We start from the raw sequence: 26,755 nt of genomic DNA on the forward strand, positions 1-26,755 counted from the left end.
AAAATAGAGCTACCATACGACCCAGCAATCCCACTACTCGGCATATCGCCTGAGAAAACCATCATTCAAAAACAGTCATGTACCACAATGTTCATTGCAGCTCTATTTACAATAGGCAGGACATAGAAGCAACTTAAGTGTCCATCGACAGATGAATGGATAAAGAAGATGTGGCACATATATACAATGGCATATTACTCAGCCATAAGAAGAAACGAAATTGAGTTATTTGTGGTGAGGTGGATCAACCTAGTGTCTGTCGTACTGAGTGAAGTAAGTCAGTAAGAGAAAAGCAAATACCGTATGCTCACACGTATGTATGGAATATTAAAAAAAAAAGGTTCTGAAGAACCTAGGGGCAGGACAGGAATAAAGATGCAGAGATAGAGAATGGACTTGAGGACAAGGGAAGGGGAATGGTAAGCTGGGACGAAGTGATAGAGTGGCATGGACGTATATACACTACCAAATGTAAAATAGCTAGCTAGTGGGAAGCAGCCGTATTGCACAGGGAGATCAGCTCAGTGCTTTGTGACCACCTAGAGGGGTGGGATACGGAGTGTGGGAGGGAGATGCAAGAGGGTGGAGATATTGGGATATATGTATATGTATAGCTTATTCACTTTTTTATAAAGCAGAAAGTAACACACCATTGTAAAGCTATATACTCCAATAAAGATGTTAAGAAAAATAATGCTGAGGTCTAAGTGTTTCTTCAGGTGCTTATTTCCTTATGAAATCTCCCATGTCACATAAAACATATTAAATTTCTTGTTTTTCCTTTGCTAGTCTGTAATTGTTAATTTAATATTCAGATCCAGCCCTGGTACCCGAGAGGGTTAAGGAAAACCTTTTCCTGTCTATATCAACATGTACTTGGATCTTATTTTTTGATCCATTCTGAAAACCTGTGTCTTCTTGTTTGATTTATACCATCAACTTTTTTTTTTCAAAGGCACAGAATGTATGCGATGTATCCTATTCATTATAAAATGTGCAATATTCTCTTTTTTTAATTTATTTATTTTATTTACTTTACTTTTAGCTGCATTGGGTCTTCGTTACTGTACGCGGGCTTTCTCTAGTTGCAGTGAGCGGGGCTACTTTTTGTTGTGGTGCTCGGGCTTCTCATTGTGGTGGCTTCTCTTGTTGCAGAGCAGGGGCTCTAGGCATGTGGGCTTCAGTAGCTGTGGTGTGCTGGCTCAGTAGTTGTGGCTCACGGGCTCTAGAACACAGGCTCAGTAGTTGTAGTGCACAGGCTTAGTTGCTCCGTGGCATGTGGGATCTTCCCGGACCAGGGATCAAACCCGTGTCCCCTGCATTGGCACATGGATTCTTAACCACGGCGCCACTAGGGAAGCCCTATACCATCAACTTGAAAAGTGATTATTGATATACAGGATTAAGATCTACCATACTTTTTACTGTTTTCTACTTATTGTCCTTGTTCTTTTTTCCCATTTTTGTTTTCCACTCTTTTTCTGCCATTTGTGGTTTTAATTCATTACATGTTCTCTCCTTTCTTTGCATATGAAGTTTATTTCTTTTAAAATTTATTTTAGTGGTGACCTAGATTTTGCAATATACTTTTACAACTAATCCAATTTCACTTTTAAATAACACTATACTACTTCACGGTATAGTAGTACAAGTACCTTATAATAACAACATTCTCCTAATTCTTTTCTTCCATTCTTTGCCTCATTGCTGTTATTCATTTCTTTTATATATGTTGTAGTCATCAAATATATTACTGCTATTATTATTTTGAAAAAAAATGCTATCTAGCAAATCAGTTAGCCTAATGAAAATAAATTCTCACTTATTCTTTCTTTAATGTTCTTCCCTTCTTTATCTATATCTGAGTTCCTGAACTATAATCATTTTCCTTCTCTTTGAAGATCTTCTTTTAACAATTCTTGCAAGGCAGATCTACTGGTCACAAATTTCCTCTGATTTTTGTTTGTCTCAAAAGTCTTTATTTCTCCTTCATTTTGAAGAATCATTTTGTAGGGTACAGAGTTCTAGGTTGGTGGGTTTTTTCTCTCAACATTTGAACTATTTCACTCCACTCTCTTCTTGCTTGCAGGTTTCTGAGGAGATGTGAGTTGTAATTCTTATCAGTTCTCTTCTACAGATAAGGTGTGTGTGTGGGGGTTTGGCTTCTTTCAAGATTTTTTTCTTTATCCTTGATTTTTATGTAATTTTAAAATGATATACTTAGGAGTAGTCTTCTTTTTTTCTTTTCTTGGCCTTTATCCTGCTTGGTGTTCTTTGATCTTCCTGAATTTGTGAGTTGGTGTCTGACATGAAGTTAGGAAAAATTCTTAGTTGTTATTGCTTCAAATATTGCTTCCACTTCTTTCTCTTTTTCTTCTCCTTCTGATATTCCCATTATGCATATATTACCCCTTTTGTAGTTATCCCACAGTCCTTGGATATTATTGTTATTCTTTTAGTCTATTGTTCTCTTTGCTTTTCAGCTTTGGAAGTTTCTTTTTACATATCCTCCAGGTAAGAGATTCTTTCCTCAGCCATGTCTACTCTACTAATGAGTGCAAACAAGGTGTTCTTCATTTCTGTTACAGTGCTTTTGCTCTCAAGCATTTTTTTATTCTTCATTAAAAATTTCCATCTCTTTGCTTAGATCATGTATCTGTTATTGCATATTATCTATTTTTCCATTAGAGCTCTTAGTATATTAATCATATTTATTTTAAATTCACAGTTGAGTAGTTCAAAAATTTCCCTCAGGTAGGCAAGGCACTGATGAAACTCCAGTAGGTTATGTTCTAGTAAAATAGATTCTCCTGATGAGAGGCCTTGTTAAGAAGAACAGAAAGTTCTAGTTTATTTCAAAATGGTTACTTTTCCTCTCCCACTGCCAGTAGCAGGAGATATTCACTGTGAGGACTTGGTAGAACTCCTGGGGATAAAACTCACAAAAGTGTGGAGCCTCCCACTATGACTAGGCTGTTCTGGAGTTTTTAACTTTCAGATTTGTCCACACTGAGCCTCCAGCAAATTGTCAATTACAATTCAGGTTTATCTACCCTGGTGGCAATTCCCACAGAGGTCTCTGTGTGTGTTTCTGCTCTGGAGAGTTATCATTCTCTGTATCCATACATCTCTCTCTACAATTTTAATGGAAGCAATTTGCCCTGTGACTTCATTGTCTCTGATGAATCCAAGAAGTCTTGTTGGTTTTTCAGTTTGCTCAACTTTTTACTTGTTGCTAGTATTGTGTAGCAACTCATAAGCTCCTTACATGCTGGGCAGGAAACCAGAAGTCCCTCCATTAGACTTTCATTCATCAAATACTTAAGTCTAGTTAACTGAAAGATTATTTCCTGATATTTCAAGCAAAGGAGTGGGAATGCAGAAGAAAGAGCTGCCCACAGGATGTAAGAATAAGCTCATGGGACTCTGGGCAGTAACAGCGAGGTATGGGAACAGAGGAAGAAGGGAAGGGTGGAGGAGAAGAAAGGCAGGGATGTTATGAGGGACACTTTGGAATTGGAGACCCATGGGTGTGGTTGAGGATAAGGTGACTAGAATGAATTTAGGGAATAAAAGGAAACACATCTTATTGGATCTTAGGGGCTCTATATTACTTTTTCTTGCTGAGATGGATGGTTAAAAAAATATGGGGTGGTATCTGGACAGATGGAATGCTGATATGTTTGTATGTGTGTGTATCAGTGTGTATGAGTATAGTGAAGTTGAGGTGTTAGATATAAGCATCTGACAGGCAGTGGTACCTGAGATAAAGGGATGTTTGTATCTCTAGTGTCTAACACAGTTCCTGGCACTGTTCAATAAATATTTGTTACACAAACGCATGAATAAGTCCACAGAGCTTAATCAACACCTTTGGAAAAGAACCTATAATAAAAAGTTTAAAAATTAACTTGACATAAATAAAAAGTAACCTTCATCTCCTATCTATGTAAGACTCTTTAATGAAAATGTAAAAATAAGCACCAATGATACTTGGGTGAAAACCAGAATCTTAACTTCTAGACTGTATAGGAATGCATTGTATCAACAGTCTTATTTATTCTCTGGAATCAACTCTTAATTTGGTTTAGTTCCTCAATCTTTTTCAAATCTCTTTCTTCCACTCCCATCCTCTTACCTCTATTCTTCCTCTTTCCTCTTCTCCTTTCTTCTCTCTTCCTTCCCTTTTCCCATCTCCTGACTTCTTCCCCTTTTCTTCTTCATCCCTTCTCCATTTCTTCACCTTTTACACATGGAACTTGAGGGAGGTAGTGAGAATGGGCAAAAGTGTGATGGTTTAGAGAAGGAAATGGAGACTAGCAACAGGGAGACAGTGACTTTCTATAAAAGAGTGGTTTAAGGGAGCAATGTGGCTGGTGAACCCTGGTGTTAGTAGGGGTTGAAGGATATATTGAAAGCTGCCTTTACATAACAAGCACATATTATTACATTGAATGCTATTTGAAGGGTGAGATGACTGATGAAGATTATTTCACCCACTCCAAACTCCTTTGAAACTGCTAATGTAGGAAAATCACTTATGAGGCTATTGCAATTATCCAGGGCAGATATTATAACAGCTGGAACAAAAACAGCAACAATAAGTATAGGGAGGAGCATAGAGATTGTAGAAAATGGACTAATGAGAACTGCAGAAGTCTCAGCACATAACTCTGTCCAAACCCCTGCACCAAGAGACTTGCCAAGCCCCTAGGATGACCCCCAATTCCCCATTGATCCAACCCCTACCCCATTAAAAAGCCTGCTTGAGAAATCTCAGCACTGCAAGGAGAATTTACTGTTTGGTCCAGCCTGATGACAGGACCCTGACATACTTTTTTCAGAGCATTTACTCAAAAGAGCTTACAACTGTGAATATGTATCCACTACAACTCAGAAGTGTCTTCCTCAAGGATCTGAGAGCCATTCCTTTGAAACGTAATCATCAGGAAGGATAGGTGAGGGAGATTAAGAGGTACAAACTTCCAGTTGCCAACAAATGAGTCATGGGTATGAAATGTACAGTGTGGGGAATATAGTCAATAACTATGTAAAATCTTTGTATGGTGACATACAAAGATTTGTATGGACTTCCCATGGAGATCATTTTAAAATGCATAGAAATAACATCGCTATGTTGTGTAACAGAAACTAACATAGTGTTGTAGGTCAATTATACTTAAAAAACAGCAACCTAAATGTCCATTAATAGATGGATGGATAAAGAAGATGTGGTACATACATACAATGGAATATTACTCAGCCATTAAAAGGAATGAAATTGGGTCATTTGTAGAGACATAGATGGACCTGGAGACTGTCTTACAGAGTGAAGTAAGTCAAAAAGAGAAAAACAAATATCGTATATTAATGCATGTGTGTGGAATCTAGAAAAATGGCACAGATGAACTTATTTGCAAAGCAGAAATAGAGACACAGACGTAGAGAACAAACATATGGACACCAAGGGGGGAAAGGCAGGGTGGGATGAATTGGGAGATCAGGATTGACATATATACACTGCTATGTATAAAATTGATAACTAATGAGAACCTGCTTTATAGCACAGGGAACTCTACTCATTGTTCTGTGGTGACCTAAATGGGAAGGAAATCCAAAAAAGAGGGGAAATATAGCTGATTCACTTCGCTGTACAGCAGAAACTAACACAGCATTGTAAAGCAACTATACCCCAACAAATAAATAAATAAAGTAAGTAAGTCAACTGATTAGGAATGGTAATTACATCTGCAAAACTCCCTTCAGAGCAACAACTGAAGATTCGTTTGACTGGGAGAAGCTGTGTGTGTGTGCGCGTGTGCGCACACGGCTACTGTCATTCTTCAAACCATTGCAAAAGAATATTTTTTGAACTGTCCTTTATTCCCCATCCAGGCACATACTAGAAAGAATTCTTGGGAGCATAGTTTAGCCTAGAGAAATTGACACACTGCAAAGTTATTATCGACCCTCAATTTGCGATGTGTCTCTCCTATCTATCCTGCATCTATCAATCTCCCTTCAGCTTCTGTTCTGAAGAGGATATACAGCCTCTTACTACCAAGTATATTTTGCTTCTTCCAGAGTACCAGCGATAGCAGGAATGTCATGAATTTGAAGGATAACAAGTGGTCAGAGATGGCATGGAGCATATTGTGCATAGTTCTCAGTAATAAACAAAACAGAAAATTTAACATTTCATTTTGAGTGGGATCTTATATCTTACCTCTCTAAATTTATTCCCTGCCATGCTTGTTGCTTACTGTCTTGATGCCAAACTGAAAGCACTTGTCTGTTTTCCACCTGTGGGGAGGCCTTTGCCCATTCTATTCCCCTGGCCTGGCATGCTAGCTACAGAATTTCACAGGACTTTCTCCATTGGTTCATTCAGGTCTGATCTATGATCACATCCTTGTTGGTCACTCTTTATGCCTTCATACTACTTCAATGTTATTTATTTCTAGAACTAATTACTACTTTAAATTTCATTATATGTTGGCTTACTTCATTATTTTCTGCTCTCCCTACTTCATTATTTTCTGCTCTCCCTCTACAATTAAAGCTCCTTGAAAGTGGGAGATGTCTCTCTTTAGTTCAACATTGTATGTCTAGCAGTCAGAACTTTACTTAGCACTGTCAGTAGAATGTGCTTCATTCTGAGGTTTAGCTTAAATGAATGAGTGATTGAAAGTTCTCAAACATTAATGGAAGAATCCCTAGGCATTTGTATATCTTAATATGGAATAGATAACTTAAAATTTTTCAATGAATATTATTTCACTAGTGCTAATAAGACAACCAAAGGCAGTTTTTTAATATTAAAAAAGATAAGTTTCACAGCTAATTATATTTTGAAAAATTTTTTGAATATAGAATGATTATTTACTTATTAATGGGAATTTTTAGTACCCTAGATAGTAACTCTGAGTTGGAAAAATTCAGAGAGACCCAAGTTGGATCATAGTTCCATCACTTCTCAACTATGTGACTGTGAGCCTCAGGTTTTATTGTCTTTCAAGTGGAGATAATATTGGACACATATATTTTAATGAGGATTACATGAGGTCCATGTACAGTAAATTCTCAATGAATGCTATCTATTCATTTCTTATCAATTGTAATATAGATAGATTTTCACAAAGAAGTTACATATAATCTTATTTAATAATTAGTATTTAGAACAGGCTGTCTATAAAATACGGATAACAGCATCCTTTCATTGCATTGAATATTTAATTTTAAATGATATGCCTAATTTTATTTTTTATTAAAACGTTTTGCATGGCACAACCACGAGAATGGCTAAATTAAAAGAAAGGTCAGATAAAAAACAAGTGTCACTGCCAAATATCAAGAATATGAAGCTAACTAGATATCCACCCAGAGGCCGTATGTCCCATCTTGCTGTGATACTCTAGGGTGACACCTGTTGTTATGGTATAAGTAATGGCATCTCCTTTCATTCTCAAAAGTATATTGGTTCGGCTTGTGAATTTTATTGTTGACTTAATTGAAATAAACAACATGAAGGTTGGGAAGAGAGACCTAACTATAGATATTTCAGAGATTAAAAAAAGATTAAAAGGATATTACGGACAATTGCATACTTGTGTATTAGAGAACTTAGATGAAATAGATTTATTCATTTTAAAGCAATATGTTAAAATTGACAACTGTATATATAAAACTTTATAAATGTAAAACCTATAACTATATATATATAATGTACATTATATATACACATATGTAATATATATAGTATATATATAAAATTTGAATAGTCTTAAAAATCATTAGAGAAGTTGAATGTGTTAAACATCTTCTGACAAAGAAAATACCTGAGATGGTAATATCCAAGAATAAATAATCCAATTTTAATATAATCCTCACAGAGAGAGAAAAAGAATCTCTCAATCTTCATGAGGCAAACATAACTTTAATAATAACATTAGATAAGGATAATCTAGAACAACAAAAAAAGAGAAAGTAAGAAAGCATCCTTACTTGAGAACATAGGTACACAATCCTAAACAAAATATTGGCAAAGCAAATATAAATATTTTTCTTCATAAAAAATCCAAAGGGGTGATCTAATGGACATATATAACATATAACTCCCCCCAAATAGAAGAATACACATTTTTGTCAATAACAAATTGCTTATCTCCAGTCTAAGTCTTTCCTCTTAGATAAAATCCACAAATTAAACTCTTCATTAGAGTGATCTGATTGGATAAAACTGTAAGCCCATCAAATTCAAAATTTCCATAACTGCATTTATCTGACGATAATTAATAAATCTTTCCCACATCCTCTTTTTTCCTACATCAACCACTTCACCAAGCAAGAACTCTTGAAGTCATCATAAAATACTTCTATCCCTAGGCCAGAGACTTCCAATTGGTTACTGAGTCCTGCCAGTTCTATTGTTGACATGGCTCCATCTCCAGTGGTAATACCTCAGTAGGACCCTTGTTATTACCATGTAGACCAGCGTTCCCCAACCTTTTTGGCACCAGGGGTTGGGGACCCCTGATGTAGACCACTGCAGCTACCTTTGATGTCATCATCCTTTTTACCCATTTTACCCAGTCTTGAAACTCCTGCAGATTTATCTCTTTAATATGTGAATCTGATCATTGCTGTCTACTTAAAACCTTTTTGTGTTTTTCTATCCCCTTCAGTATTAAAATCTAATGTCAACAATATTTAGTGGGTTTCTGGCCCCTGACTTCTAGATATGTTACCATATTCCTATACACTATGCTCTACTAATACTAAATTATTTGCAACACCTAAATAATAGCATATTAATTTATGTTTCTTTGCTTTTGCAAATACTCCTTCTTTTGCTTGTAATATTCCTTTTTCTTTCTTAAATGGTTGATCCATATTTTCTTCAAAGAAGCCAATCACAGGAATCATCTATTTTCGAGAATCTTCCCAACTATTTTTTACGTTTCTCATGAAACCTCCTTTCCCCCTTTTCCATTCCTACCGTACTTATCACACTATAGTTTAATTTTCTTTTTATTTATTTTTTCCTATCTAGACTGAAAGCTCCTTGAAAGAAGGGATCATTGCTTGATCCCTGTGTTCACAGTGCCTAGCATATGCACTCAATGAAGATTTGTTGAATAAGTGACAAATGAATATAAAGTAGAATATGAAAGCATATGTACTAGTATACATATGTACACTCAAAATTTTGAAAGTGATTCTGTTTTGACTAAATATGAGATAATTTTTCCTTTTAGTACCCTCCTTAGTTTGTATTTCGAGAAATAATGTGTACATATGCAGTTCTTAAGGTAGAAAAATCATTAATATAAAAATTCACTGTTGAATGAGTTAAACAAACAAACTCAGCAAAAGAGATCAGATTTGTGGTTACAGAGGCCAGGCGAGGCGGGAAGTGGGGGGAGGAGGAATTGGATGAAGGCTGTCAAAATGTACAAACTTCCAGTTATAAGACAAGTAAGTACTAAGGATGTAATGTACAACATGATAAATATAATTGACACTGCTGTCATACTTGAAAGTTGTTAAGAGAGTAAATTTTAAGAGTTCTCATCAAAAGAAAAAATTTCTTTTCTATTTCTTTAATTTGGTATCTATATGAGATGAAGGATGTTCACTAAACTTATTGTGATAATCATTTCACGGTGTATGTAAGTCAAATCATTATGCTGTACACCTTAAACTTATACAGTGCTGTGTGCCAATTACATCTCAATAAAACGGGAAGAAAAAAAATAATAAAATGACTTCCTGGTTTGGGACTCAGGGTCTTTCACTACACAGGAAAAATTAGAACAGGAGCTGGTTTGGCATCGGGTGGTAGAGAGGAGGAAGAAGATTTAGCAAGTGATAGGGCTAAGGTATCATGGTCAGAATACAATGAATTTTTCTTGAGGCATATCAGTTGTGGTAAGAAAGGATCATATAGGAGGGTAAATGGGGACGTCTGGGGGCAAGACAGCACCCCATTTTTGTCCAGTTTCCCTTTCCTTCCTACTTTCCTTCCTTCTCTCCCTCCAGTCCTTCTTTCCTTTCTTTTCAAGGAATATGTACATGTGGTTTAAATACATAAATATATAAATATATATATGTGGTTTAAATATATATATATATCACAAAAGAGAATAAGATGAAAAGCAACAGTCCCCTCACTTCCTATCTTCTGCCCCTCTCCAGAAGCAACCCCTTTAAACTACTTCAGCCGTTTTTTCTTGTAGTCTCTGTATCTAAATACAGTATGTATATGCCTACCAGTAGTCCTTCAATCATCAACTCTAGATTTTGTCTATTGACTTTTACTATGGTGTATGATAATTCATTTCCCTTTCAGTTTTAAAGTGGGGAGATAAGTAAGTCCTAAATTTCCTGATGAATCCCTGATTCCAGCAATAATTACCTTTATTGAGCACTACGTGAAAGACAGTTGTAATCACTTTGGATATATTAACTCATTTAATTACAAGCTCAGTTACAAGGACGGGGCTAATAACAAAACCAGGAAAACAAAGATTTAAAAAACAGGGAGAAAAAAAGACAATGCTAGGCCTTCCCCACTGAAAAACGTTAAGGGTGAATGAAATAGCAGTTAGAAAAAAAAAAAAAAGGCCAGCTTTGAGGCACTAAAATTGCAACCGGCTCCTTTAATTCCCCGCGGCAGGCGGGGCGTGGCGCCAGGTGGCCTACAATGAATGCCTCTTCAAGCTGGCAGCGCCCTACCAAGCCTGTGGCTTTGTTAAGAGCCCGGGCCACGTGACGGAGACAGGCGGCGCTCTTTCTCCGCGCAATCTCTATGGTATTCTTCTCAGCCCACCCGCCCCTAGGGAAGCGGCAGTCACGTGACAAGCTCCGGGTTTACGGCAGGTGTCCACGTGACCCTGGCCTGCAGTAGGGTGGCTGCGGTGAGGTACCTGCGCTCGTGAAGGGTGGGTGGTTAGGTCGTAGCCACCGCAACCTCCGGCGGACTCTCCCGGGCGGCCAGGCTCGGGAAAAACGAGCCGACTGAGGCATTCATCGCTTAGTGCCTACGGCACGGGTCTGTTCTTTATGCCACCTCCGCCTTCCTCGTCCCCACCTCTTTTCGGGTGAAGTCCCCTTTGGGTTTCGAGACCTTGGGGCCTGAGGCCCAAACTCGAAACGAACCCCCCACCCATCCCTCTTTCCTTCTCATCCTCCATCTCTCCCTTTGCATCACCGAATCACTTAGCCGTTGAGCTGGCCAGCTCGGCGGTGCCTTGAGGCCAAGTTCGAGGCGGTAAAGGTAACGGTGGGGAAAGCAGCCCCCCAGTGGACAAAGGTGGAGGCAAGACTAGAGCAGGCCTAAGGGCCGCAGGCAAGGAGAATAGGCGGCTGAGGGGGTGAACAGGAAAAAAAAAAGAGAGAGAGTACTGCGGATTTAGAAGGGACTGGAAAGGACTTGTTGCACAATGGAAGAATCTGACTCTGAGAAAAAGATGGAGAAAGAGAATCTGGGGACGAGAATGGATCCTCCCATAGGGGAACCGGAAGGATCGCTTGGGTGGGTGAAGGGTATTAAGTCAAACCTGGAAGGGAGGGGGCAGGGGGGACGTTCTAACTGAAGAGAGTATTGTGAATTAGAATACCCCACCTATGATAAATTCTTTCGATTTACCAATAAGGTTGCTTTTGGTGATTGGATAAACTAGTAAGAGGTCTGGTTGCTAACTGGGGAGAAACAATCCTTAGGACAGGCCTGATATCACTCTGGGGAGGGGCAAGTGTTCTAATTGAGGAGGCAGTTCTGAATTGCTTTGAATTGTCAATAAAGGAGATTTTATGTCTTCATGTTGACGATAAGAAGACTAGGAAGAGGGTTGGCTTTTCCTGGGCAGAGATCAGTGGCTTGAGAGTGCTTTCTGTGCCAGTTTATACCTGAATTTGAGAATTTATATACTTTGTGCCTGTGATGAGTAAAATACTTGGAAGGACAGCTGAAGGACTTAAGATTTTTAGAAATATGCTGACTTTGAAAAACAGGATATTCAAATATGACAATATTGTTTGATTTATTAAAGCATTTGTAAATATTGCTTTGATAAATTTTTTAAGGAGGTAAAAAATTGAATCTTGAATTTTAATGGCTCATTTATATTCCTAAATAAATCTTCCTAGGAGCTATTTCCTGAGCACATAATTAGGCGAGAGGGAGCATAAGCCCAGTTTTATAATTTAGGAAAATGAGGGCCTCTACCTAACTGAGGTCCCCCACACAGCTGTACTCAGCTGTTGTACTAAATGTGCTCTTTTGCACCTCTACGTTAATTCCAATTTCTAAGGCAACTGGATCATGGAAACTCTGTCTTTTGGTTTATATCTGCAGGTGGGTGCTACCAAATACAGCCATGAAGAAAAAGGTAAGACATGTTAGGTACATCAAAAACATGAAGGTAAAGGTAAGAAGTTACTGTTCAGGAAGCATATTTGTGGTCATATCTGCCATCTTTCCTTGACTGTTGTAGGAACCTTCTACATGTTCTCCCTGACTCTTGTCCCCTTCTTTGCTATCAGATTTAATTTTTCTAATATAGAAATCTAAGTAAGTCATTCACATACTTAAGAACTTTTTGTAACTTCCTGAAGCCCATAGAATACAATCCAAAAGATTTCATCTCATAGAATGCCCTTTAAAAATCTATTCCTGGGAGGGGGAAGGGTGAGCTGTGACAGGGCGAGAGAGAGTCATGGGCATATACACACTAACAAACGTAGTAAGGTAGATAGCTAGTGGGAAGCAGCCGCATGGCACAGGGATATTGGCTCGGTGCTTTGTGACAGCCTGGAGGGGTGGGATAGGGAGGGTGGGAGGGAGGGAGACGCAAGAGGGAAGAGATATGGGAACATATGTATATGTATGACTGATTCACTTTGTTATAAAGCAGAAACTAACACACCATTGTAAAGCAATTATACCCCAATAAAGATGTTAAAAAAAAAATCTATTCCTGACTAAACCATCAGCCATACCTTTGCACCCTATCATAGCCATGCAGAATCTGTTTTTCTCCAAGTTTACAAATTAATTTGCATTTTGTGCAAGCCATACACACACACTACACAGGCCTCTGCTTGCACATTTATGTTGAACCCAACTCAAATGTTATCACTATTAGGTTTCATGTGAGTTCTCCAAATGGAATTGAACACTCCTTCCCTTGTGCTCTTATGGTACTGTGCCTCACCTTGGGGTTTAAGAAGAATCGATAAGGGCACAGTTCTAGAGTAAGTTTCTGAATCTTTTGGGCTTTCAGTTTCTCCATTTATAAAATGGTGATAATAAGGTTACCTGTCTCATAGAATTATTATGAAGTTTTTAAACAAGCAAATGCAGGTAGAGCACTTAGATTAGTACTTAATACAGTTAGCCTTGATAAGTCTTTCATAAGCTATTAAAGTAAGATTTCTTAAACAACAAAAGCTCATAAAAAAGAATGAAATATTGCCATTTGCAGCAATATGGATGGACCTAGAGAATGTTATGCTTGGTCAAGTCAGAGAAAGACAAATGCTATATGATATCACTTATATATGGAATCTAAAAAATAATACACATGAATCTATATACACAATAGAAACAGACTCACAGACATAGAAAACAAACTAGTGGTTACAAAGGGGAGAGAGACAAATTAGAGGTATGAGAGTAACAGACACAAACTACTATACACAAAATACATAAGCAACAAAGATTTACTGTATAGCACAGGCAATTATATCCAATATCTTGTAATAACCTATAATGGAATATAATCTGCAAAAAGAATGAATCACTGTGCTGTATACCTGAAACTAACACAATATTGTAAATCAACTATACTTCAATTAACAAAAAAAAGAAATACACTGTATTTAGCCTTAACTTTATCTAATAAGTCAGTTATGTAACTTCAGTTTGCTAAGGAAATGTTCTTGATGAGCCGGTCTAAAGTTACTATCAACAAGGATGCCTAAAAATACCAGAAATTTGTAAATGATAAAGAATAAAAGCAAAAGGTTTCTCTAACAACTTTAGACTATCTCCTCAGTAACGTTTCCTTAGTGAGATAAAGTTATCTAGCTAAATAGACTAAGCCTGAGTGCAGTACCCTTTTATTAATACTCCCTATATTTGTAATTAAAAATTTTTATAAAATGTCTTGGAATTGAAGTTAGAACATGTATCCTCTCATTTGAAAATCAAGGTAATTGGAATTATATTTCATAAATTTTGAGTTAGAAAAGACTCTTAAAAGTTACCTCACCAAAAAAAAAAAAAAAAGTTACCTCACCCAATTTCCCCCCTAGTGCAAGAATCTACAGCATCTTTGATAGGTGTTTTTCTGTCTTCGTTAAATGCTGTCATTGACAAGAAGGTGTTTACCTTCACCCTTTCCATTGTTAAAAAATTGCTTGTTTTATATCTTTGTTTTGATAGCTTGCTCATTCTTTTGATGAACATATTTTGAGCATCTGTTATATGTTAGGCACTGAAAACTCAAAGGGGATTTTCCCTGCCATTCAGGCGCTCAGAGTCTTGTGAGAGACCAAAAAACAAATTGGAAAACTGCAGTGCATTATGGTCTTAGCAGTGTCATAAGAGTGTCATGGGAAGACAGAGGTGAAATACATCTAAGCCAGCCTAGGGCATTGGGATCAGAGAAGTTCTTGAGACGATTACTGAACCAAGACTTGAAGGGTAAGTGGAGCTTAGCTGAAGGAAGAAAAGGGAGTGGAAAGTTACTGGCAGAGAGTTCAGCATGAAAAAAGACCTGGAGCAATCAAAGGGACTACAAGCAGTTCAGTTCAGTATGGCTGGACTCGACAAATTCCAGGCTAGGAGCGTCAGAAGATGAGGGCAGAGGAGTAGATAAGCCAGATCAAGGAGGGTCTTATATGTAGTTTAAAGACTTGATCCTGTAGGCAATGGGACGCTCTTGAAAAGAAAAGAGTAATTAATGGAACAAAATCATGAAGGTAAGTAAAAGGGATGAAATTAAGGGCAGAGGTGGTCAGGTTGATCCTGAGGAGGAGAAAGAGCTTTCAGTTATACTGAAATACCCTGCCAGATAGTTCAGTGCATAAAACATTACATTATGAGAGTTCCTCTCAAGTTGATATTTTGCTAACATAGTACTGAATGCATGATAGTATATATTAATAGCATAATAAATTCACTGTGATTCTATCACCAAGAGAATGTGTGACTCATGACAGGCAAGTGGCTGGCCTCTGGAATTCTCGGTACCTCTGCATTCACCACGGGTCAGAGAACTAGTCAGTTATAAGTATCCACTCTATGTTATTAGTACTGTCACTTCAGTGAAACACCAAGTGCAAGAGAGAAATAGATCCCTTTAGACTTGATTTGCTCTTGATCGCTGACTTCTTTCCTTTCTTTTTTTCCATTTTGTCCTTAGGTGCTGTTGATGGGTAAAAGTGGGTCTGGTAAGACCAGCATGAGGTCTATTATCTTTGCAAATTATATTGCAAGAGACACACGTCGCCTTGGTGCAACAAGTAAGATGTTTTATCTTATTGTAAAGTCAGGTGATCTTAATAATTCGCATAACACACTTGGTTGCAGTAACTTGGGGATGCAGAGATTGACAGATTTGTTTTTGAGCATGTTTCCTTTTTTTTCATTCCTTCTCAGAAGGATGTAACCTAATTCTGGTTACTACTGCTTGCTCTCTTGGGGAGGTTCTTTCCTTTCTAGGTTGCTTACCAAATGGGATAACCTTGTCCAACTTCGTTTTTATCCTGCTCTTTCTCAACAAGCATAGGGGTCCTTTTGTTTGTTCACTTTTTAGAAGGGGGAGGGTGTTTGTTTTTAACAGTTATTATATAAACAGAAATTAATTTATAGGCATTAACAAGCATAACATTAAAATCTAAGATTTTATAAAGCAGTAGTCCTAGTCTTCATTAAAAGGTAAATTGTTGGGTTTGGGAGGCTGTCAGAGGGAGGTTACCCAGATCTGTACTCTGCTACTTCTCTTCCTGGATACATATAGATGTTTTCTTTGGAGTTACAGCTTTGACTTGAGAAATGTTTCCTTGCCCTTTATGGTTTGAATGTTAAATCTGGTTTCTTAGTATAGGCTAGTTGGGCTGCCATGGCTGCCAGTTCAGTGGATCTATGCTCCTGGGAGACCCTTTCAGTCTTTAGGCTATAACGCCTTTTCATTTTGTAGCACCTAAGGATTTCTGGATTCTTCCTTGGTCCTTGGCCTCTAGGTGATGAAACCATTGCCCTACCTGGCTTTCAAATTTTCCTGATCTGGGTTGCTAGCATCTTGGACACTTTTAGGGACAAGCCACCCACTACTTCATAAGGTATCTCTGGTTTCAAGAACAACAAACATTTTTAAAACACCCTATGTTCCAGAACCTAGGATACAAAAGAGAAGGGAACCTCATTTCTGTTCTTAACGTGCTTGGAGTGTAGAATAGACTCATAATTAGGGAAGCTTTAATGATTAGAAAGTTATTTCTTAGAGCCCTGAATCTATTTCCATTTATTATTGTTAGCTGGTACCCTTTCTGTTCTCTTGAGCCTATGCAAATATTTTAGTATGATTAATGTCTCAATCTATCCTAGCCATTCCTTGCCTCCCAAATCTTATCTTCCTTAAGTTAAATATCTCCAGCTCCTTCATCTATTCCTCGTTTGACATCATTTTGAAGCATTTTTAAGGACTTGTTAGAATATGTCTATATTTTTTTAGTGATGAGACTTAAATGAAGATGTGGTCTAATCAGAGCAGAGTAGGACTGCTACATCTCTTGTTCTATAGGCATCACACTACTGTTAGCACAGTCTAGCCCCTACTCTCCTGTGGAGCAGCCTTCATCATACTGAGTCATACTAAAAAAAAGAAAATTCCTTTTCACATATATTTTTATTAAAACAACATATCCTCCTTCTGATTCTTGTGAAGTTAATATTTTGAACCTAAGAATAAATGCTTATCTCTATTAAGTTGTTCAGTTTTGATTGTTTTAGCCCATGAAAGGTTAACTTAATTCCAGAACAAGTTACTATCTCACTGGGCCTCAGTTTCCTTATCCATAGAAAAGGGGTTGGATCCTATTTTCATTTTAGCTACTTATTCTCTCATTTGATATGTTAGCTATCCTTCCTAGCTTTGTGCAGTTTGTACACTTGATAAGCATCTCATCTAGTTTTCATCTAAGTCATTTATCAAAAATTTTGGTCAGGACAGGGTCCTATGGCCTGTTGTGCCTCAAGAGACTTCCTTCTAGAAAGTACCTGTCCAAACTTCTCCCTGTTTTGTATTTTAATTTTTTTCTATTTTTCCAAGTTTAATATCTAGACCTAATAATCACATGGTTTCAGTAGATCAGAGGAAGCTAATGTTTATTGTATGGTGTTTTATTTACTTTAGTTCTCATATTAACTTCATTTTAATAGGTGAAGAAAGTATGACTTAGAAGTTAAGGTCACGCAACTCATAAGTGTTAGAGCTAGAATGTCAATCTATGCTCCTGCTTTATTCATTGTTCTACAGCCACAATTCCTGGCAGACTTCTTTCTGTTTATGTTTTAAATTCTGCACATTTCATTGATGTACTTTTTTCTAGTCCAATTAATATTTTTGTTTTTAGCTAATCAGCAGAGTGGATTGACTACCTAAGTCTGGTGAATAGTCTTAAAACCCAAATTTCAGAGCTAGTCAAGCTATTTAATAGTTTTGAAATAATCTAGCAGATTTGTTAAAAAGTTCTGAACAGAATGTTGCAAGTTATATGAACCCTGTACATGAAGCAGGCCATTTGTTTTAACAAGTGTTTTTCTGGAGCCTCCTGTGGATGGGACAAGGCTCTTGACCTTAAGAATATCTCAAGTGGACCTTTATCAATAATACTTTGTTAGCAAGTGCTGTATTTCTTAAAGGTGATAAAAGTATACTTCAAAATATTATGTTGGCCTGATGCTTTAGTGTATCACTAGCTAGTTTGTCATTGCTGAAGAAAGGTCTTGGTTCTACTTGCTAAACTTATAGACTAATTAAAAATACATATAGTGTATTGATTTTTACTTACTATTTTTGTGAAGTTGCTGATTTTCTTTAAAAGTAGTGAAAGAGTACTTATTCTAAAATATTATATCACCTTGAAGGTTTTAGTGTTTCTCTAGTTTGTCATTGCTGAAAAAAGTCCAGGTTCATTTTGTTAAACTTAGAGTGTACTGTGTTTTGAAATTTGAAGTAAGGATACAGAATGGTGGTATTCATTTATCAGGGGGCTGTTAAAATGTGTTTGTTGGAATAGTAAACTTGTCGATAAAAATGTGATTATGAAGTATTTTAGTCTCAAACACTGTTGACGGCTCCAAGATTTCCTGCCTTCTCAAAATTCTCTGATCCCTTGGCTTTTATTTAATGCTTTATTACCCTGGTTTTATTCCTTTATCTTTAACCATCCCTTCCTTTTAAAAAAATGAATATTTTCTTCTTTCTGCCCCGTAAGTGTATGTGATTTCCCAAAGCTCTGTTCTTGGTTCTTTTCAGTTGCTGTTGTGATAGCAGGGCAGGAAGATTAGGAGAGCCGGAGGGCCCTACAGGAGACCTGAGACTAAAGAGGGAGGCAGAAATTGGGGGTTAGATCATAAAATGCCCTGTAAGCCAAGTCAGGTTGTTTAAACTGAGGGTAGAAGGCAACCCTTAGAGAGTTTCAAACAGAAAAGTAATATGGTCAGATTTCAATATTTTTAATTTTCAATTTTAATTAGAAAAGTAATACTTGTGAAAGATTCAAACATTGCAGAAGTGTAGAAAGTCTACTCTGTCCCTCATTCTCAGGCCTACTTCCTAGGGACAACCACCATTAGTAATTTGAGGTTATCCTTTTGGCCTTATGTTTTCTGGGTATATACAGTAATATATAGACAGAGACATGTTATTTTTTTTTTCTTTTTAAAGAATGAAATAAAATCTGCACTGTGGAGAGATCATTATACCTGTAATATAGAGGATAGTTTGGAGGGAGGCAAGGGAAGAAACAGATTGACAGATTAGGGAACTGTTTTTAGTAGACCAGGTAAGAGATTATAGGGGCTTAACTTGGGTTAGGGTGGTAATAGTGGATGTGGTGAAAAGTAAATGGATTTGGGATATTTAAAAGGTAGAGTCAATATGACTTGCTGGTAGGTTTGGGGGGAATGATGGGGGAAAGACTGGACTCAAGGATGAAACTTAGTGTTTGGCTTAGGCATCTGGTTAAATTCACTGAGTTAAGGAGGACTGAAAGAGGAATAGATTTTGTGGGAAGAATGGGCAGATGATGAGTTATATTTGGATACACTGAGTTTGGGATACTTGTGGTTTATGCAAGTAAAGATGTCCAGTATATGATTCAGAAAGGGAAGAGAGAAATCTGTATTATAGATACATGTTTATGGATTATCAGTATCCAAATGGTAAATGAGATGATATGAATTGATTAGCTTGCCTGGCGGAAAGAATACATAGAAGAGTAGGTGGCCAAAGATGGAATCCTGAATAACTCCAGCATTTAAGGGACAGAAAGAAGAATAGGAGCCTGTGAAAGAGGACCTGCCAGAGAGGTTATAGGTAATGCTCTCAGAGGCCAGGAGAAGAGAATTTTTTGAGAAGAGAGTAGTCAACAGTGTCATGCTGCAGAAAGTAAGACAAGGACTAAAAAGTCCATTGGATTTGGTAATGGGGCCATTGGTCACTTGATGAGAGCAATTTCTATGATATGGGAGTAGAAACCAGATTTCTATCCCATGTGCTCCATATCTAAACAGTCGCTGAATCCTGTCACTTCTTTTATTATTGTCTTTCCCTTTCTCAGTAGCACTTCTTTCCATTTTTTTTTAGTACTAGACCGTTTACATAGTCTTCAAATTAATAGCAGTTTGAGCACCTACTCTCTCGTAGACTCTGTTGGAAATACAAAGACATGTAAGATATGATTCCTTTTCCAAGGAGGGGGAAGTAAAGGGGAGAAGGGAAGTAGTTTGGGCACCTACTACGTGCCAGGCACTTGATGTATAATAATTCCTGTAATCCTCACAGTAATGTGAGGTCAATAGTATGCCTCCCACCTTTTTTTTAACAGAAGAGGAAACTAATACTCAGAGGTTAAGTGACTTACCCAAGGTCACACAGAGAGGTAGAGCTGGTATTTGAACTAAGAACTGTTTGACTCCAATGTCCATGTTTTTTTTAAGTAATGCTTTTCTGCTTATGCTCTAGTTTATGAGAAGATAAAATTGCACAAAAGTTAGATAGCAGTCAATTTAAGCAACAGCTGCAAGGTAGTCGTAGAAGAAACACCACTGTGTGATGTTTAACTGTTACATAAATTGTAAAGATGATAATTGCTAGACTTTGAGAAATTTCCAGGATAAGAATTTTCATTATTGTTCCTTGTGATTTTTAGTGCCTGGCAGAGAGTAGATGCTTAATAAATGTTTAAATGAATTCAGAGGGAGTGATGATGGTAAGTGGGGGTGGCCAGGTAGGGCTTTTAGAGGAGGTGGGATTTAAGCTGGGTCGTAGAAGATGAATCTGACTTTGGAAGAAAGGTGGGGAGGACTTTCTAGGCAGATGGACACAGTAGGCAAAGTAAAGGGTGGGGAGGGAGGTGTAAGGCAGAGGTCGCAAACAGGCAGCCCGTATGCTGGATAAGGCCTGTAGATGTGTTTTGTTTGGCCTATGTAATGTTTTAGAAAAATTGGAATTAGTTATCAATATGTAAAAGTTTCCATAAAAAATCTGGATTTCCTACTACTATTGAAAAATTTAAAGATCTGGTAATCCTGAGCCCACGTTCCTGCATGGCAAATGAGCTAGAGCTGTGTAACTGCTACCCACTCCATCGTCCCCTTGGGTGGATATTTACTCTCCATACATGATCAACTTCATTCTTGTACGTTTACCGGCCTGGCTCCTATTAGCAAGTTTGCGACCCCTGATGTAAGGTATGTTGGAGGTTGGGGTGGTAGAGGGGTTTGGGAGGACTGTGAATAAACCAAATTGGACTGGAGCGAAAGGCTTCGTTAATGTGAATCATTGGGGAACATAAAGGTAGATTGGAAGCCAAATTCTGAAGGACCTTGAATGCCCCACGTGTAGGTATGGAGGAGCCATTGAAAGTTTTTTGAATGGGGAGTGACATGTTCAAAGTAGTGTTAAGAAGATGAATCTTGCAGTAGCCTATAGGATGAAGTAAAGTGAGTAAGGCTTCCTGGTGGGAGGTAATTATGGAGCTACTGTAGTTGTATAGGCTTGCGAAGGTAAGGGCCTTCCTTAATGTTAGTAGCAGGTTGTAAAACAAAGAGTGGAATTGAGAGAGATTGCAAAGGAATAGCAATGAATTGAATGTGGACAGAGGAGTCAAAAATGACCCCCTCAAAATGGGAAAATGGTAGGGTCATTAACCAAAATAGGAAATCAATAGAGGGAGCAAGTTTGGTTATGTTTTATGTTTGTTTTGTATTTGGTTTTTGTTGTCTTTTTCTAATTTTTAAATTTTTTGTGGGGGGTGTTTATGGGTCAGAAAAGAGCTATTAAATGGTATATGTCTCTGTCTTACATGTTGAAATTTTAACAGTATTATAATTGGAGATTGTTTCTGCTCTAAGCACTAAAACAACTAAAAAGTAAAACGACTTACGTGAGAGCCAGTTCTGTAGCTCAGGGTAGTTTAGGTGCCCACCTTGCCACTAAACCACACCACTAAGCTGAAAATCACCTTCTTGTTGTAGCTTTGAGCATTTCACTCCACTTTGGTCCTTCTAAATTTCATGGGTTAGCACGTTGCTTATTTTGAGTTTCATCGCGCATGCTACAATTACTAGATTTGTCATGTTTGTCTTCCAGTTGATGTAGAACATTCTCATGTTCGATTTCTGGGAAACCTGGTATTGAACCTGTGGGACTGTGGTGGGTAAGTACCATCCGCTTAATTCTTCATGAGGCAAATGTCAATAATCATGGCATGTAGTATAATCAGCACAGAGAATACATTAAAGTAACTATCATTTGTAATAGCTACATTAGATAGAAATTACTTCAGAATTGGCACTTGATTAAATAAAGATCTCTGACTTTCATGTCATTGTGAAAATGCCCTCTGTATGTGACATGTTTAAGCAGCACTCACACAAGCTGTATCTAGGTATCTGTAGTATGGGATCGAACATTCTTCTCTTTTTCTGGTGAAGAAATTAGGTTTCTATCTCAGGTGGCCTAACATCAGTCCTGAGCTCTTAGCCATCACGCCATACTGCCTCATTCTTTGTTATTTCAGTAATTATCTCCAGGCAGTCTAAGCACTGTTGATTGGACCTCAGTTCTCCAGCTGAGTTTCCCACTGTTGGAGGAATAGGAGACAGTTTTTCCTCTCATGTCCAGGACACTTCCAGAATATCCTATCATAAATACACATTCACTGTGCATATGGTGCTCCCTTGCATCTCTGTACTGAAGCAGCAATATGTAGTGCACAGTGGTTAGGAGCCTAAGCTATGGAGTTAGATTGGGGTTTGTATCTCAGCTCTGTTAGCTATGTTATCTTGGATAGATCATTTAAACTCTCTGAGCTACAGTTTCTTCATCTGTACAATAGGAATAATGATAGTACCAACTCGTATGGTGGTTTTGATGATTAAGATTATATATATGTGTGTGTATATAATATATACATTATATACATATATATATATATATATGTATGTATATAATCTCAAGAGTACCTACAAAATAAATGAATGTTATAATTAGCTCAGTGTCTCCCAGCTCCTCGTATAGAGCCAGCCATGGAGTAGGTGCTCAATGAATATTTGTTGAAAGAATAACAAATAAGAAAATGACTTCCTTATTGCTAGCAGATGGATAACACCCAAGTAGCTTTCTCCATGTAAATCCTTCCTCAGTATCATTGCTTCCAATTCTGTAATCTGTGTCAAGAGATTAGTTCAAGTCCTTTGCTTTTAGGCACTAACGTTATTGTCATTTTTACAGATAAGGCACAGCTACTTAATACCAAAGTATAGGACTAGAAGCTAGGTTCATGATTTTTTTTAAAAGAACTGCTGTTTATTGAGAGCATGCTATATGCCAGGTTTCATGCTAGATTCTTTCCTGTAGGAAAGAAAATCTATAGATTTTCAGGATAGCCTTCAGAAATGTAGAAAATTAAATTCACCAGAAACCCCCACCCCAGTTCACTGATTATTCTGGTTTTCTAGAAATCTATTCAACACTCATTCAGCAAACATCTATTGATCACCTACCACGTACCACACAGTGAGCAAAGCATTGAAAGTTACACCATAGTAGATTAACATACACAGTATTTGGTGGCTATGACAAAAACCTTCAAAGTAAATATAATCTTTTTTCTTTCCTTTATTTATTTAGTTGTTTTATTTTTGTCTAGTTTTTAAGATTTAACTTTTGTTGAGGTAACATTGGTTTATAACATAAGTTTCATGTGTACAACATTATATTTCTACTTCTGTATATTTTACAGCATGCTCACAACCAAAAATTTAGTTTCTATCCATTCATCAGCATACAATTGACCACCTTTACCCTTTCTTCCCTCCCCGCTGCCCCTTTCCCTCTGGTAACCACTACTCTGTTCTCTGTATCTATGGGTTTGTTTTTGTTTTATTTTATTTATTGTTTGTTTGTTTTTTTATATCATGGGTGAGATCATATGGTATTTGTCTTTGTCCATCTGACTTATTTCACTTAGCATAATACCCTCAAGATCCATCCATGTTGTTGCAAATGGCAAGTTTTCATTGTTTTTATGGCTGAGTAGTAGTACATTGTATATAGATACCACATCTTTTTTTTTTTCCTAGTACAGTACTTTACTTCTTTAGAGCAGTTTTGGATTCACAACAAAATTGAAAAAAAAGTATAGATACTTCCCATTACCCCCTGTCTCCACACGTGCATAGCCTCTCCCATTATTAACATTCCCCATCAGAGTGATACATTTGTTACAAGTGATGAGCCTACATTGACACATGATTATTACCCAAAGTCTATAGTTTACATTAGGGTTCATTCTTGGTATTGCACATTCTATGTGTTTGGACAAATATGTAATGACATGAATCCACCATCATAGTATCATACACAGTAGTTTCACTGCCCTAAAAATCATATGTGCTCTGCCTATGCATCCCTCCCTCCACCCTAACTCATGGCAACCATTAATCTTCTTAAAATCTCCATAGTTTTAACTTTTTCAGAATGTCATAAAGTTGGAATCACACAGTGTGTAGCCTTTTCATATTGGCGTCTTTTTTTTTTTTCCTTATTTTCTTTTTGGCTGCACCACGCAGCATGTGGGATCTTAGTTCTCTGACCATGGATTGAACCCATGTCTGCTGCATTGGAAGCATGGAGTCTTAACCAGTGGACCACAGGGAAATCCCCATATTGGCTTCTTTCACTTACTAATGTACATTTTTTAATATCTTTATTAGAATATAATTGCTTTACAATGATGTGTCAGTTTCTGCTTTATAACACAGTGAATCAGTTATACATATACATATGTCCGCATATCTCTTCCCTCTTGCGTCCCTCCCTCCCACTCTCCCTATCCCACCCCTCTTGGTGGTCACAAAGACTGAGCTGATCTCCCTGTGCTATGCGGCTGCTTCCCACTAGCTATCTGATTTATATTTGGTAGTGTATACATGTCCATGCCACTCTTTCACTTTGTCCCAGCTTGCCCTTTCTCCTCCCCATATCCTCAAGTCCATTCTCTGGTAGGTCTGTGTCTCTATTCCTGTCTTGCCCCTAGGTTCTTCATGACCATTTTTTCCCCTTAGATTCCATATATATGTGTTAGTATACAGTATTTGTTTTTCTCTTTCTGACTTACTTCACTCTGTATGACAGAATCTAGGTCAGTCCACCTCACTACAAATAACTCAATTTCGTTTCTTTTTATGGCTGAGTAATATTCCATTGTATATATGTGCCACATCTTCTTTATCCATTCATCTGTCGATGGACACTTAGGTTGCTTCTATGTCCTGGCTATTGTAAATAGAACTGCAGTGAACATTTTGTTACATGACTCTTTTGGAATTATGGTTTTCTCAGGGTATATGCCCAGTAGTGAGATCGCTGGGTCATATGGTAGTTCTATTTTTAGTTTTTTAAGTAACCTCCATACTGTTCTCCATATTGGCTGTACCAATTTACATTCCCACCAACAGTACAAGAGGGTTCCCTTTTCTCCACACCCTCTCCAGCATTTATTGTTTCTAGATTTTTTGATGATGGCCATTCTGACTGGCGTGAGATGATATCTCATTGTAGTTTTGATTTGCATTTCTCTAATGATTAATGATGTTGAGCATTCTTTCATGTGTTTGTTGGCAATCTGTATATCTTCTTTGGAGAAATGTCTGTTTAGGTCTTCTGTCCATTTCTGGATTGGGTTGTTTGATTTTTGATATTGAGGTGTATGAGCTGGAGATTAATCCTTTTTCAGTTGCTTCATTTGCAAAAATTTTCTCGCATTCTGAGGGTTGTCTTTTGGTCTTGTTTATGGTTTCCTTTGCTGTGCAAAAGCTTTTAAGTTTCATTAGGTCCCATTTGTTTATTTTTTTTTATTTCCATTTCGCTAGGAGGTGGGTCAAAAGCATCTTGATGTGATTTATATCATAGATTGTTCTGCCTATGTTTTCCTCTAAGAGTTTTATAGCATCTGGCCTTATATTTAGGTCTTTAATCCATTTTGAGTTTATTTTTGTGTATAGTGTTAGGGAGTATTCTAATTTCATTCTTTTACATGTAGCTGTCCAGTTTTCCCAGCACCACTTACTGAAGAGACTGTATTTTCTCCACTGTATATTCTTGCCTCCTTTATCAAAGATATGGTGACCATATGTGTGTGGAGTTTTCTCTGGGCTTTCTATCCTGTTCCACTGAACTATATTTCTGTATTTGTGCCAGTACCATACTGTTTTGATTACTGTAGCTTTTTAGTATAGTCTGAAGTCCAGGAGCCTGATTCCTCCAGCTCCATTTTTCTTTCCCAAGATTGCTTTGGGTATTCGGGGTCTTTTGTGTTTCCATATAAACTGTGAAATTCTTTGTTGTAGTTCAGTGAAAAATGCCACTAGTAGTTTGATATGGATTGCATGGAATCTGTAGATTGCTTTGGGTAGTAGAGTCATTTTCACAATGTTGGTTCTTCCAATCCAGGAACATGGTATATCTCTCCATCTATTTGTATCACCTTTAATTTCTTTCATCAGTGTCTTATAATTTTCTGCATACAGGTCTTTTGTCTCTTTAGGTAGGTTTATTCCTAGATATTTTATTCTTTTTGTTGCAGTGGTAAATGGGAGTGTTTTCTTAATTTCACTTTCAGATTTTTCATCATTAGTGTATAGGAATGGAAGAGATTTCTGTGCATTAATTTTGTATCCTACTACTTTACCAAATTCATTGATTAGCTCTAGTAGGTTTCTGGTAGCCTTTAGGATTCTCTATGTATAGTATCATGTCATCTGCAAACAGTGACAGTTTTACTTCTTCTTTTCCAATTTGGATTCTTTTATTTCTTTTTCTTCTCTGATTGCTGTGGCTAAAACTTCCAAAACTATGTTGAATAAGAGTGGTGAGAGTGGGCAACCGTGTCTTGTTCCTGATCTTAGTGGAAATGGTTTCAGTTTTTCACCATTGAGGACGCTGTTGGCTGTGGG

General features: G+C 37.4%; 1 protein-coding gene across 5 annotated transcripts in view; it reads left to right on the forward strand.

The window, feature by feature from the left end:
- Positions 1–10,891: 10,891 nt before the first annotated feature.
- Positions 10,892–26,755, forward strand: part of RRAGB (Ras related GTP binding B) — a 50,810-nt gene continuing 34,946 nt past the window's right edge. Inside the window, exons 1-5 of one of the 5 annotated variants that reach the window (XM_082681663.1) lie at positions 10,892–10,943; positions 12,359–12,392; positions 15,432–15,531; positions 19,881–19,964; positions 21,888–21,954. In XM_082681663.1, the coding sequence (XP_082537789.1) occupies positions 12,381–12,392; positions 15,432–15,531; positions 19,881–19,964; positions 21,888–21,954 (263 nt within the window). In that variant the 5' untranslated portion in view covers positions 10,892–10,943; positions 12,359–12,380. Of the gene's footprint in view, positions 11,537–12,358; positions 12,393–15,431; positions 15,532–19,880; positions 19,965–21,887; positions 21,955–26,755 lie in introns of all 5 variants that reach the window. The other 4 variants (XM_082681660.1, XM_082681662.1, XM_082681664.1 and 1 more) reach the window with 4 other exon arrangements.

This window comes from Grampus griseus (genome assembly GCF_964374135.1).
Source record: "Grampus griseus genome assembly, chromosome: X".
Taxonomy (NCBI): Eukaryota; Metazoa; Chordata; class Mammalia; order Artiodactyla; family Delphinidae; genus Grampus; species Grampus griseus.